The following is a 14,293-nucleotide window of genomic DNA, read 5'->3' as shown; positions in this document are numbered from 1 at the left end:
CTTTTCAACAAGAATTGCCAGGAAATATTCAGGAGAAAACACAAAATGGAGGCTAGCTTTAAAATGACTAGTTTTACTCCATGAATCTGTCTAATTGCTCTTTAAATGTTTGCAGCCATCACTAAATCTACTGGCAGTGAATCTCACAATTTAACTACTATTTTACTATTTACTATTTTACTATTGAGTAAAGAAGTATTTCCTTTTGTCTATCCTGTCCATCAACTACATTGGACGCCCATGAGTGCCTGGTATTATGGAAAGGAAAGAAAAAGCTCTCTTCATTTTCCCCACTCTATGCATCGTTTTATAAACCTCCATTAACCCCCTCAATTGTCTTTTTTCATCTAAAGAGCAAAGAGATGAAGAAAAGAATTCTCTTGCAACCACCCCAAACTGCAGCATCACATAGGGCGAGTAAATACATTTTGTTCTGCACAGGGAAAGGAGTCAGCTGAACTGTTAGCCTTACAAGGCTAGAAAAAGGACAGCGGGAAAGTCCAGCCTTCTATGATGCTCTGCCAGTGCTTTAAAGTAAGACTGGCAATCAGTAGAGTGTAATCTTTCTTATGGTGCTACAATTCACCTGTACACGATCCCTTTAAGTATCTTAACTGCTCATCCATATGCTGGGGTTGCTCTTAGGAATTTTAAGGTAATACAACCCACAGAGAAGCAGGGTTCCACTGCCCCCGTTTTCCTCACCTCTACTAGGTGAGGTGCCACCAGATTCCAGCAGCGCATGAGATGCAGGAGAGGGCGGGATTTACTTCTTACAATTCTTAGCATGGCACCTCCTAGACGGAACAAATGGAGTGCACCTCTCTTCTCTTGGGTAGATTTTACTACTCCTACAAGAAGAAAATGCTCCTGTTATTATGAATAAAACAATAATATGCAAAACATATACAGCAACTGCCTTCTCCTTTCATGCCTCCAATCTAATATGTTTACCTGGCATTGCCAAGGAGTAATCAACGGTGTCTGTGACTGAATGGAAAAGCTGGGACTGGGAAGCTTTCTTCAGCTGATACAGGAAACCTCCCAAGGCCATCAGATTCAGCTTGTCAACAGCATCTTCAAATAGCCTGAGGGGAAGGAGACAGAACACACAAGTTAATATGGCTAAATCGTATAGTCTAATTTAAAAAACACACGGTTATCATTATGTTGCAGGAGAGCAAACCCAGAAATAGAAGCAGACCTAGCATATACCGGAAGTTATACCTTTCCACCCACCAAATGCAGTTCTGCATGACATAATTTATAAAAACTTGAGGTGAACTAGGGCAGAACCTAATTAACAGGGAAGCCACATGGAAATGGAAAACACTGATTTAGTCTATGGGCATCAACTTTCCCATTCCTAATGAAGCGTATGCCCAGCAAAAGCCGAGGAAAAGACAATCATTGGGAAGATTATATATTGTAAGAACACTATAGTCAGACAACCTATGGAATGTATAAACAAGTTCTTATTTAATGTAATCCTGGAGAAAACCAATACAATGCACTATTACTGAAAACAATAAAATATGTTCACACAACAAATAATTCATCAGCCATAAGTAACTAGGCAAAAGAATCCACCTGCAAAAATGCAATCAATGTGTCCAATTGATTTTAGCAGAGAGCTTTCTTGCGAACTGCTGATTTGCATGCCCTCTTAAAAGCGGGGAGAGGCAAAGTTTTCCACCCTGTCTTTGGACTGACTACATAAACATGCTGCTTAGTCAAGCAATACGTAATGACAAAGGGCATTGTTGAGTTCCGTGAGTAGTTAAATTGTGGACTTCACTGCGACTGGATGCAGTGATGGCCACAAGCATAGATGCTTTGAGCAGTGATTAGACAGATCCCTACAGACAAGACATGCAGACAAAATTACATCATTCTGTTTCAAAGGAACAGCATTTACATTCAGAATCTTCAGCAGGACGTGCATTTTTATGTCAACTATCCCAGAAAAACGTTTGAAAGTCCAAAACCTCAGAGATACACTAATGAACATATGACCTGAAATAATTAATTAATGAACACATGCCTGTAAGCATTCGTAGATAATAATTTTTCAAATATAGGAACAATAGAAATTTATTTTCAGAAATTCATTAAAAGAATTTGGGGTTGTCAGCAATCAGCCCGTTTTGGATGTTCATGGTAAAATATACAAGATGGTCTTTATGAAGACGCTCAGTCCTTCGGCAGCTCTCAATGCATGACTGTCAATACCTGTCAGCTTGCGTAGAGAGGGCAAGAACAGCCTTGGCTGCACTGCTTCCACTCAGCAGGCTGCCTCCACGGAGGTCGAACCCTCTCCCCTTGCTGCCTTCTTTGATGAGCTCCTGAATGGAAACTGGCTGGATGATGGGGTTGTTGCTCAGAGCAGCTTCATGCTCCTGCAGGAGTTCCTGGGGAGAGTCGGTCAACTGCGCTTCTCCATGAAGCCCTCCGGTTGCCTGTTGCGCTTGAGTGATAGCTACTGGCGGCTGAGATGTGCCATCACTGAAATGAGTATGTTCCAGAGTACTGATGTATTCACACACTCTGAAAAGAAACAGGAAAGCAAATCATGAAACAGACAAATCTGCAGATCACATTGGCTCTGAAAAACATTCATCGATTAATGGTTGTCATACAATAGTTTTAAGGAAGCTGAACTGAAAAGCAGCGCTGTAAGCAGGGTATCTGGCAGCTAATCCCATTGCAAACATTGGCACAGGAATTAGACATGCTGTGTGCAGATCAAAAGCAGCCTGATATTTGTTAAATGAATATTTCCTTTCACTGCTGTGAACAGGAAACTTGCATTAATGACGTGTTGCTAGTTTTTTATAAGATGCTGCTTTCGCTCAAATGGAAGATTTCTGCCATTCTTCAATTAGAACATGAAGAGTAGGTGAAATCTTATATTGCCCTGCTCTTGTGGCAGTAAGAGCCTTGCCAGAAAGACCACAGGTACAAGGCAGAGTAAGACAAAGGTAGATGGGGAAAAATGATTACAATAGTAATATTTTAAGAAAAGTTTAATTATGATTAAAGTTAAAAGATTTCACAAAACAAAGGTACTAAAAAGAAAAAAAACACACATAAACAATTTTGAAAATATGCTGGAATTTTTCAAAGAATGAAACTGGAAGTTTGTAAAACAACTTTTTAAAATATTGGCCATATTTTAAGAAAACTTTTATTTTAAAAATTACATGATTGTATCCTACCACTCCATTCTGCTGTTATCCATCTGTTTCTCCAGCACAGAAATGCCCCCTGGCTTCCTTGTGCTACAGGCAGGGGTGAGTTTAAACTTTGCCTTTTTTAAAACGCTGGGAAGCCTAACTAAACTGAGAATTTAATTGAGGTTTGCTGGGAGAGGGTTGTGATTGTTGTGCCAGTGGGTGATTAAGGTTGATTACTGCCTGAAAGCTTGATTGTTACCTTGTTAAGTGGGGTTGTTGTGATTGGAGCTTGTGTGTGAGAGGTGGGGGCTGTGAGCATTTAAATTCCAAGGCTCCTGCTCGCCAGAGCCTGTGGATCGTGACTGGGGATCTGTACGGTGAGTATAAAATCTTGTTATCTTGGCAGAGTAACTCTCTCCATCCAGTTGGAGTACCGAGCAACTTGAATATCTATGTGAATTAGCAGCAGATAGCTGCAGGGCAAGGAACTTCGGCACTCAGTTCTTATTTGGTACAGGAAGAGTGCAAGAGAGTAAAGGGCAGGGTTACAACACCAAAGAATAATATAATATAATAAATAAAAAAATAAAATACCAGTTATGAAGGTAGAAAGCCAGCAGGGATCGGGGGGCAATCCAGTGTGCTGCATGGAGTGTCACATGTATGATTATCTGCCTGCTGGACAGAAGTCGTGGGTGTGTGCTCGGGGCAGGGAGCTCCTGGCTCTCAGGAAGCGAGTTCACTTCCTTGAGGCCAAGGTAGCTCAACTGGATGAGCTGAGGCAGGCAGAGAGAGAGGTGACTAAGGACTCCAGGGATGAAATAGTCACATCCCAGTCCCAAGGTGATGGCAACCTGCCAGTCACGGATGATGGAGCCCTTGGGGAAGGAGGCCATTTCACTGAGGTAGGGGGATGTGGTATCTTAGAAGGGACCTCTTCCTTGGTGGATGAACAGATATCCTCTCGTACCGAGGATATGCCTCAGAGGGGAGGGGGGCTTCTTGTAGTGGGGGATTCAATCCTTAGGAATGTAGATAGCTGGGTTTCTGGCGGGTGCATGGACCGCACGGTGACTTGCCTGCCTGGTGCGAAGGTTGCGGACATTACCCGTCATACAGGTAGTCTGGTAGATAGTGCTGGGGAGGAGCCAGTGGTTGTGGTGCAAGTTGGCACCAACGACGTGGGGAAATGTAGTGCGGAGGCCTTGGAATCCAAATTTAGGTTGCTAGGCAGGAGACTAAAAGCCAGGACCTCCAAGGTAGCTTTCTCAGTAATGCTACCTGTTCCACGTGCAGGACCAGCTAGGCAGGCACAGTTGGTGAGTCTCAATGCGTGGATGAGACGGTGGTGCAGGGAAGAGGGCTTTAGATTTGTAAGGAACTGGGCAACATTTTGGGACAAGACGGGCTTAAACAAAAGGGATGGGCTCCACTTGAACCAGGATGGAACCAGACTGCTGGCGCGTAATATAAAAAAGGTGGCAGAGCAGCTTTTAAACTGAACCTGGGGGGAAAGCCGACAGGAGCTGAGAACCATCCGGTTCGGGCAAACTCAGTGCATACGGACAAAGGGAAAATTGCTTCAGATTGCCCACATAGGAATTACTTAGACATGAAAGGGAATGGGAAAAAAATGATGGATAGCCACTTAAAGATGCCCAAAGGCACATGCCAAGCAAGTCGAAAGAGAGAAACAGTGTGGAGGTGTTTCTATGCTAATGCTAGAAGCCTCCAAGCAAAAATGGGGGAATTAGAGTGCATGGTTTTAAGAGAAAACAGATATAGTGAGCATTACAGAAACCTGGTGGAGGGGAGAGAACCAGTGGGATACAGTCATCCCTGGTTACAAACTGTATAGAAATGACAGGGAAGGGCGTATTGGAGGGGGTGTTGCTATGTATATCAAGGAAGGCATCGTGTCTAATAAGCTAGAGACCATAAAAAGGGCAGACTCGTCCACAGAATCCTTATGGGTGACAATTCTGGGCCCCAAAGGAGATTTAGTACTGGGGACGTTCTATCGGCCCCCTGACCAAATGGCTCAGGGTGATCTTGAGATGGAGAATGAAATTAGGGAAGCATGTAATGGTAATGAAGTAGTAATAATGGGAGACTTCAACTTCCCTCATATTGATTGGATAAATGTATGCTCCAGTCAAGCCAAAGAGATAAATTTTTTAGACATCCTAAATGACTGTGCCCTCGAACAGTTGGTCATAGACCCAATCAGAGGGGAGGCAATCCTGGATTTAATACTCTGCGGTGCTGCCAGTGATTTAGTGCGGGATGTGGATGTAGTTGAGCCAGTTGGCAATAGTGATCACAATGGCATCAAGTTTAATTTATATGCAAGTGGGAAAGTAACTGGGAAATCTCACACAATTACCTTTGACTTTAAAAGAAGGAACTTCTCTAAAATGAGAAAACTGGTAAAGAGGAAGTTGAAAGGAACAGTTAGGAGGGTTAAATCTCTTGAAAAGGCTTGGGGGTTACTCAAGTCCACATTACTAGAGGCTCAGCTACCTTGTATACTGCAGGTCAGGAAAGTTAGTAATAAGTCCAAGAGGTCACCACCATGGCTAACGGGTAAGGTGAAGGAAGCAATTAGAGAAAAAAAGTCTTCCTTCAGAGAGTGGAAGGTTTGCCCAAACGAGGCGAACAGAAGCAAACACAAACTTTCACAAAGGAAATGCAAGCAGATAATTAGAGATGCAAAAAAAGATTTTGAGGGGCATATTGCTAAACACATTAAAAAAACCCAATAATAAATTCTTTAAGTATATTAGGAGTAGGAAACCAGCTAGGGAAGCGGTTGGGCCATTGGATGACAATGGGAGTAAAGGAATTCTAAGGGAGGATAAAGCGATTGCTGAAAAACTAAACAAATTCTTCTCATCTGTCTTCACTGTTGAAGATACAGGGCACATTCCTTCTCCTGAACAGAGATTTTGGAGAGGGGGAAATGAGGAACTGAGGCAGGAAGTCCTAGAACATCTAGACAAACTGCAAGCTAACAAGTCACAGGAACCAGACGGTATTCATCCTAGAGTTCTTCAAGAACTCAAATGGGAAATTGCTGAACTTCTAACAAAGATATGTAATATGTCCCTACGATCAGCCTCTGTACCAGAGGACTGGAGAATGGCCAATGTAACACCCATTTATAAAAAAGGTTCCAGGGGGGACCCAGGAAATTACAGGCCAGTTAGCTTAACGTCTGTTCTGGGTAAATTAGTGGAAAGCATTATTAAAGATAGAATTGTCAAGCATATAGAAGGGCAAGGTCTGCTGGGCAAAACCCAACATGGCTTCTGTAAGGGTAGGTCCTGTCTCACTAACCTATTAGAGTTTTTTGAAAGCATCAATAAGCATGTGGACAGGAATGAGCTTGTGGATATTGTGTATTTGGATTTCCAAAAAGCTTTTGACAAAGTCCCCCACCAAAGACTGCTAAGCAAACTTCATAGTCATGGGATAAGAGGACAAGTCCTCTTATGGATTGAGAGCTGGTTGAAAAATAGGAAGAAGAGTAGGAATCAATGGTCAGTTCTCGCAATGGTGGGATGTGAGCAGTGGGGTGCCTCCGGGATCTGTGTTGGGACCGGTGCTTTTCAACCTGTTCATCAATGACCTGGAGTTGGGGTTAAACAGTGAAGTAGCCAAGTTTGCAGATGACACCAAATTATTTAGGGTGGTTAAAACAAAATCGGACTGTGAAGAGCTCCAGAAGGATCTCTGCATACTGGAAGAATGGGCATTAAATGGCAAATGAGATTCAATGTGAGCAAGTGTAAAGTGATGCATATTGGGGCAAAAAATCCCAACTTCACATATACACTGATGGGATCTGTGCTGGCAGCGACAGACCAAGAAAGGGATCTTGGGGTGGTAGTGGATAGCTCAATGAAGATGTCAACCCAGTGTGCAGCTGCTGTAAAAAAGGCAAATTCCATGCTGGCCATAATTAGACGAGGAATAAAGAATAAAACTGCTGATATCATACTGCCCTTGTACAAATCTATGATGAGACCACACTTGGAATACTGTGTACAGTTCTGGTCGCCACACCTAAAAAAGGATATTAGAGCTTGAGAAGGTGCAGTAAAGAGCAACCAAAATGATTAGGAGACTAGAGCAACTGTCCTATGGGGAGTGGTTAAGATGCTTAGGGCTGTTTCGCTTGGAAAGAAGGCGGCTGAGGGGAGACATGATAGAGGTCTATAAAATTATACATGGTTTGGAGAGAGTGGACAGGGAGAAGTTTTTCTCCCTCTCCCATAATACTAGAACACGGGGTCATCTGCTAAAGCTGGAGGGTGAGAGATTCAAAACAGATAAAAGGAAGTATTTTTTCACACAACGCATAGTTAAATTGTGGAACTCCCTGCCCCAGGATGTGGTGATGGCTGCCAGTTTGGAGGGCTTTAAGAGGGGAGTGGACATATTCATGGAGGAGAGGGGTATTCATGGCTATTAGTTAGAATGGATACTAGTTATGCTGTATACCTATTCTCTCTAGTATCAGAGGAGCATGCCTATTATTTTGGGTGCGGTGGAACACAGGCTGCTGCACTTGTCATGTTTGTGGCTTCCTGGAGGCACCTGGTTGGCCACTGTGTGAACAGATTGCTGGACTTGATGGGCCTTGGTCTGATCCAGCAGGGCCTTTCTTATGTTATTATGTTCTTATGTTGTGTTGGCAGAACGTACCAGTGGGATGGAGTGGTAGAATCCAACCCAATATACATAGAAAAGACAGGTCTGAATAGAAAAAAATGTCTTGAGTATTTAAGAAGGGTGAGAAAGAATGAATCTGTAACCAAAGAATAAAACTATATTATCTTCATTTGAATTCTAATATTAAAATGTCTTGCATAACCCTGATAAATTTTAAAAAATCAAGGGAGGCAGGATGTATGGGCGGAGACGCAAGGTAACACACTGATACAGGTATTACAGTACTTATTTTGTAATTGATTCTCATTTAAAATAGTACTGGAAGGAGTGCACAAAAATACCAACCAAAAGTAATATACCACTGTTTTCAGTAGCTGCCTTCTATCTTTATCAGGGAGTATGCATCACTCTCTCTCTCGTGCTCTTGACATGCTGGGACAGGATTGCAGTAACCATAATGCAATGAAATACAGAATGGGCCAAGTCCTGTCCCAGTGAATACAAACTATCTCAAAAGACAAGGAACTAACAGCTAATCAAAGAGATCCAATCTTTCACGTTATTTAGTGCCATGAAGAACGCTTCTGTCTGGTTGCTTTCATGGAATTACTACAGAGGTTCCAACAAAGCTGTTGGTTAACAAATCAGGCAGTCTGTCATGGAAGAGATTACCAATGCCAAGGATAAGATCAAGCACAAAGGATGATGTCTTCAAATGGGACTGAAATTGGCTGTGAATGAAGATGAAGGCAGGCACAGTGGCCAATTCCATACCTAAACACATGCGGCCAGCAGTCTTGATTGTGGCTTCCCATCTCCAGTCCCACACTAAGAATGGCATCCATACACAAAACATGAGCGGTATGCAGGCAGACTCCTTGCACTTTGCCCATCTGCTCCAGTTTTTGCTCCACTTTCTGCTTCACTGTTTCATCATATGTTTTTTAAAAAAAGATTTCCGGTTATTTCCAAAATAATAAATTGAAGTTTTTCTATGAGGAAGAGTACTTTTAGCCAAATGGGCTTTTAAAAAGTGATTCCCTGTTAATTTTCCTGGACTCCTCAGCAGCTTTTGATACCATCAACCATGGAATCTTTTTCTGGAGGGCCTGGCTGAGCTGGACATATGGGGCACCGTGCTTCCTTGACTGGCCACTCTTCCTTGACTGGCCAATTCCAAAAGGTGCTGCTGGTGGAATGCTGCCTGGCCCTGTGGCATTTATGCTATGGGCCCCTGAAGTGTTCCATCTTCTCCCCCATGCTATTTAACATCTACATGAAACCACTGGGAGAGGTTGTTTGGGGATTTGGAGTGAGGTCCCACCAATATGTGGATGTCACCCAGCTCTATTTCTCCTTAACAGCTAAGCCGGATGGGTCTGTGGCAGTCATAAATATGTGCCTGGAGAAAGTAATGGGATGCTTGAGGGCAAATGAACTGAAGTCCAAAGCAGACAAGACTGAGGTGCTGGTGGTCAATGAAGAAGCTGCTTGTGGTTTATGGAGCCAGCCTGTCCTGGAGGGGGGTTGCACTCCCCTCGAAGGAACAGGTTCGTAGCTTGGGGGTACTATTACTAGATCCTGGCCTATGGTTGGAGTCTCACATCTCTGTGGCACACAGCACCTTTTATCAGCTTCAGTAGGTTTGCCAGCCATGGCTGTTCCTCGTGAAGTGTGATTCGGCCACAGTGATCTATGCACCATCCAAGCTAGATTACTGTAATGTGCTCTATGCGGGACTGCCTTTGAAAACAGTTTGGAAACTTCAGTTGGTCCAAAATGCAGCAGCCATGGTACCATCAGGGGTTGGTTAAAGGGATCGTATCACCCAAGTGCAGAAAGATCTGCACTGGTTACCCATCTATTTCTGCGTACAACTCAAAGTACTGGTTCTTACCTTTAACACCCTACACAGCTTGGTGCCAGAGTACCTGAAGGATCATTTCCTCCCACACTATCCAGCCCACCAGTTAAGATGGTGCTTTTGCCTTCAGAGGTGAGATGGGTGGTGACTAGAGTCAGGGCATTTTCTGTGGTGGCACCTCATCTTTGGAACGCCCTCCGTTTTGAGGCTTGCCTGGCGCCTACTTTCCTTTTTTTTAGATGCCAGGCTAAAACACATCTTTTTACCCATGCTTTTAATTACGGATTTTATATTATCAGCTTTTTAATGGTATGCTTCAGTTTTACGTCTAACAAACTTGTTTTTAATGGCTTTTAAAATATATATTGTGGTTTTTAATGGTAAGCTGCTTCAAGCAAGACTCTGAATAGGTGGCATAGAAATAGTCTAAATAAATAAATAAGTTTAAACCATACACATGCAATTTTTTCATGATGCAGACACAGGAAATAATCAATTCCCAAAGTACATGATTAGCTGCGGCACATTCTTAGACTCAAATGTTCTTGGACAGAATCCTGGGACACTCCATTACAATCTATGTCACTTGCTCCCAGGTAATGATGGGAGATTTTATCTTTGCCCAACTGGAATCATTTTCACTGTCATCAACACGTTGGCTTTGCTTCTGTGCCAAGTCAGACAATTTTTCAAACGGAGCAATCTCAGCCCTCAAAAGAAACATTTACAAATATTCCGAGGGCTCAGAATACTGACTCAATAAGGTAATATGATTGCAATGACACCCACAATATTGTTAAGCAGCAAACTAATGAACTTCTTGATTAGTGGTACCTTGAGCAATGGCATCACTAGGTTCTTGGGTGTCCCTTTCGTCTTTCTCCTCTTGAACACATGAAGCAGCAGCCATCTGAGCAAGGGCAGACGCACAATTAGCAGCAACCCCTATTTGAAAGAAAGCCAGTCATTTCTTAGTACAGAATTTGATTTAACCCCTCTGTTCTAGTCATCATGTACTTGTTAACCATCAGCAGAATGAAAGGAAAGCTCTGCACCAGGATTAGTGCTCTTCTATATCCGCAAGGTCACTCTTGGACACAAGGATTACATCCCACTGCACAAAATTCCTCTAAAAATGCAGCCCATGTAGTATACCTAAAGCACAGCTGAGCCGGGCTGCCTTCCTCAGTCCATCCAGGCTCATGCAGATGGCATCTTTCTCCTTCTGATTCTGCTCCTTGATTCCTTCAGCTCCAAGAATGAATGCCAGTCCTTTAGAGCTCCCTGCCATACGGCCGGTCAGAGGTGTTGATAAGGTATCGATCAAGTTTTTCCAACAACCAATTAGCAGGTATCGGGCAAAAGCACCACCTAAAGGAGGCGGGAAAAAGAGATGGCCCAGACAGGTCCTTCGTTGACTCAGAAATTCAAACATTGTTTTCTGTTGGGAATTAGTATCAGTTTGGGTCCAGTTTAAAATAGGTGTTTCAAAAAAGCTGATATCATGCTACAGTTGTCTGGAGTGGGCAGAAGCTCTTAGGTACTCCTCCCCACCCAATACAAACATACTGGGTTGGATCCTGTAATACATCAGTAGAAAGTGCTGACAGTCGTGGATTTTTCTCTTCCACCAGGAGTCATTTCCATCTCCATGCGGGTTGTGAGGATGCTATGGAGGAGGCAAAAATCACCTCCTCCTGCCTCTTCCATAAATGAAGTGCCATTGATGGAAAGAGGAGAAGGGAGCGATCCTTTTATCCCCCTCCCCACTGCAGTATCCCAACCCATGTGGCTATTATTACTCCATGAGAGTCTCATGACGACCATGGGGATAAATTCTCCCAGGGATTGGAAAGAACTGCTTGGAAGCAGGAAAAGCTGGGGAGAGCTGGTGGTCTTGGTGAAATCCTTCCTCTAGATTCAACCAACTATATCTATCATAATTTTGAAACAGCAACTCAGAACAAAACACTAGAATACATTTTACCTGGTAACCACCCCCCAAATAGTTATTGATAATTTCATGATTTTTCTTTATTATTATAAAGGGAAAAATCACAATAACCTAATGGATAATAATAATTTATCAAAAATATGAGCATAAAAACATTCATAGAAGGCTTATACAGAAGAAAATGGTAACAGATGTAAGCAACCTAATAACAAGAACATTCAAAAATTTCCAATTATCAACACATAACTAATAATACTTGGATAGCTTTGCAACATGTGAATCTTTACAAGAGTTGTAAGCCAGCTGTTTAAAATGATCCATCTAGTTCAAAACTGCAAGAATAAGGCATGTGGTTCACAATGAGTATGAATAACAAAAGTGGCATTCACTGTAAAAGTTATGATTTGAAAAAAAAGAACATGCATTGGTTTCTATTTATTAATGCATTTGATTTCAGTTAATCAAGATACTAGAATGCTTACTTGGGACTTATTCCTAAACTAAACCACCTTTCCCCCAAAGTATAATGTTTCATCAACCATAAGGATAACCCATCCAGTAAAGTCATGTGATTTTTTTTGGAATGCCATAATAGAAAAATAAGATCTTAGTTCCCTGGCCATGAGAAAGAAAAGAACTGGGGGATGAGGTTCAAAGTGGGGAAAAGGATTGTCAGCAGCCTTCCTAAGTTACAGAGCGCCTGATTCATGCAGATATGGATGATGATCCACACTAAACAGACCACCTACCAGCCACTAGTGCATCGTCCGGCTTCCTGTTCTGAGTGAGAGGGGACTGGGTAGATGCAGAATCCATCAGCTGCCCACCTATTGTACTACTTCCCAAACCATCAATGTCTGAAAGGAAGAACAGTAGAAGGATTAAGCCTCCCTCCTCCACCATTTTCCTGCTCTGAAGTGGTATCAGTGAGTTGTTATTTCCCCATTGGGAAAACTTACATGGGTTGATAGCTAAACGTAAGTTTCCCCAAAGGGCAAATAGCTGTTCCCTAGTACTGTGTCCGGTTGGGAAAGCACTGAGAGGGAAGGCTTAAGCCCCCTGTCCCCATGAGCTGTGGTCACAGTCTGAATGAGGCCCTCATGCACCCGGAAATTAAGTTCCCAGTGGGGAACTCCCAAAACATCTGTCTAAAGTGTACCTGGGGGACATGTGAACTTTGTATTGTGATCTTGTGCAAATAAATGGCTTTATTCTCAAGTGAGGGCTCATTGACATGTTGCAAAGTCCACTATGGCCACTATAAGGATAAAGATGTACACTAAGATGTACGCTATGAGTTCCTCCACTGGAAACTCAATTCCCGGGTGCACATGGGCCTGCTTCAGATCAGGGCTGCAGCATGTGGGTGGTAGAAGAAGAAGAAGAGTTGGTTTTTATATGCCAACTTTCTCTACCACTTAAGGGAGACTCAAACCGGCTTACCTTCCCTTCCCCTCCCCACAACAGACACCCTGTGAGGTGAGTGAGGCTGAAAAAGTGTGACTTGCCCAAGGTCACCCAGCTGGCTTCGTGTATAGGAGTGGGGAAACAAATCCAGTTCACCAGATTAGCCTCTGCTGCTCATGTGAAGGAGTGGGGAATCAAACCCGGTTCTCCAGATCAGACTCCACCACTGCAACCCACTGTTCTTAACCACTATACCACACTGGCTCTCTGTAAATGGCAGGGTCCTTCTCTCTCCTTTCTTAATAATGTCCAGTTCAAATTAGGCAGGCATGATTATGATGTGCTTTTTTTCTGCCTCACAAGCCAAGGATATGAAGTCTAGGTTAGGGAATATACAACATAACAAAGTCAAGGTGCAGTGTTAAGCTAGCCACTAAAGAAGGGAAGAATTCAACCTGGGACTGCCCTTTTGGCAGCTGAATGCTGTTTGTACCATGCTTTCACCCTAAGTGCAATAAATTGTGGCAAAAATTGAGAGGAGTCTGAGTCTTGTGGATCTCATGGAGGGTCTTTTATCTTGCTCCTCATAATTCAAGCACTGGGCACAGCCCAGATAACAAGCTGGCTATTCTGGAGCAGCTGAATTTTCAAAACCATCAGTACACTCACACACACACACACACACACACACACTAAAATGAATTACAGTAATCAAGCCTTGACAAATGTATGTAATATTTAAAAGTACAGTTTGCCATAATTTACCACTTTTAGTTTTTAAAGAAACATTTGCTCCCAAATACCATTTCTGATTTCATATTTACCCACTCAAACAGGCACCATGACACAAACCACCAGGGGCCGACTTCCTGCTCTGGGGCAGGTGCCACAACACAGTGCAACGACGCATTTGGCTCCCTTAGCCAGTCATTTCTGCTGAGGCAGATCCTATGTGAAAGAGGCTGAGTATATTTAGATGACTATATAATTATAATACTGACCAGTTAGCATGGTGATGAGTGGAAGGCTGTGTTCTTCAGGACTTCCCCAATATCCAGCCTCTCCAAGAAGATTTCTCTCCAGTACCTGATGGTAAAGTTCTTCAACCCAAGCCTGAGAAAATACCATCAATACTCCACTGGACTGGACCTGCTTCATAAACTCCTTCTACAAAATGGAAGACCACACATCAATCAGGAAGTGCTGTTTCTCCTC

The 14,293-nt window shown here is 42.9% G+C and overlaps 1 protein-coding gene across 1 annotated transcript in view; it reads right to left on the bottom strand.

Annotated features, from left to right (window-relative positions):
• ARFGEF3 (ARFGEF family member 3) overlaps positions 1-14,293 on the bottom strand; it is a 111,594-nt gene that overhangs the window by 23,694 nt on the left and 73,607 nt on the right. The window contains exons 14-21 of the mRNA XM_056852718.1: positions 14,080-14,245; positions 12,421-12,528; positions 10,873-11,088; positions 10,552-10,662; positions 8,628-8,778; positions 2,233-2,547; positions 955-1,088; positions 706-851 (exon numbers count right to left, since the gene is read on the bottom strand). Of these exons, the coding sequence (XP_056708696.1) occupies positions 706-851; positions 955-1,088; positions 2,233-2,547; positions 8,628-8,778; positions 10,552-10,662; positions 10,873-11,088; positions 12,421-12,528; positions 14,080-14,245 (1,347 nt within the window). The remainder of the gene's footprint in view (positions 1-705; positions 852-954; positions 1,089-2,232; positions 2,548-8,627; positions 8,779-10,551; positions 10,663-10,872; positions 11,089-12,420; positions 12,529-14,079; positions 14,246-14,293) is intronic.

This window comes from Euleptes europaea, chromosome 7 (assembly GCF_029931775.1).
Source record: "Euleptes europaea isolate rEulEur1 chromosome 7, rEulEur1.hap1, whole genome shotgun sequence".
In the NCBI taxonomy this organism is placed as follows: domain Eukaryota; kingdom Metazoa; phylum Chordata; class Lepidosauria; order Squamata; family Sphaerodactylidae; genus Euleptes; species Euleptes europaea.
Note: the sequence above shows the minus strand (reverse complement) of the source record. Positions and strands in the feature narration are given on the sequence as shown.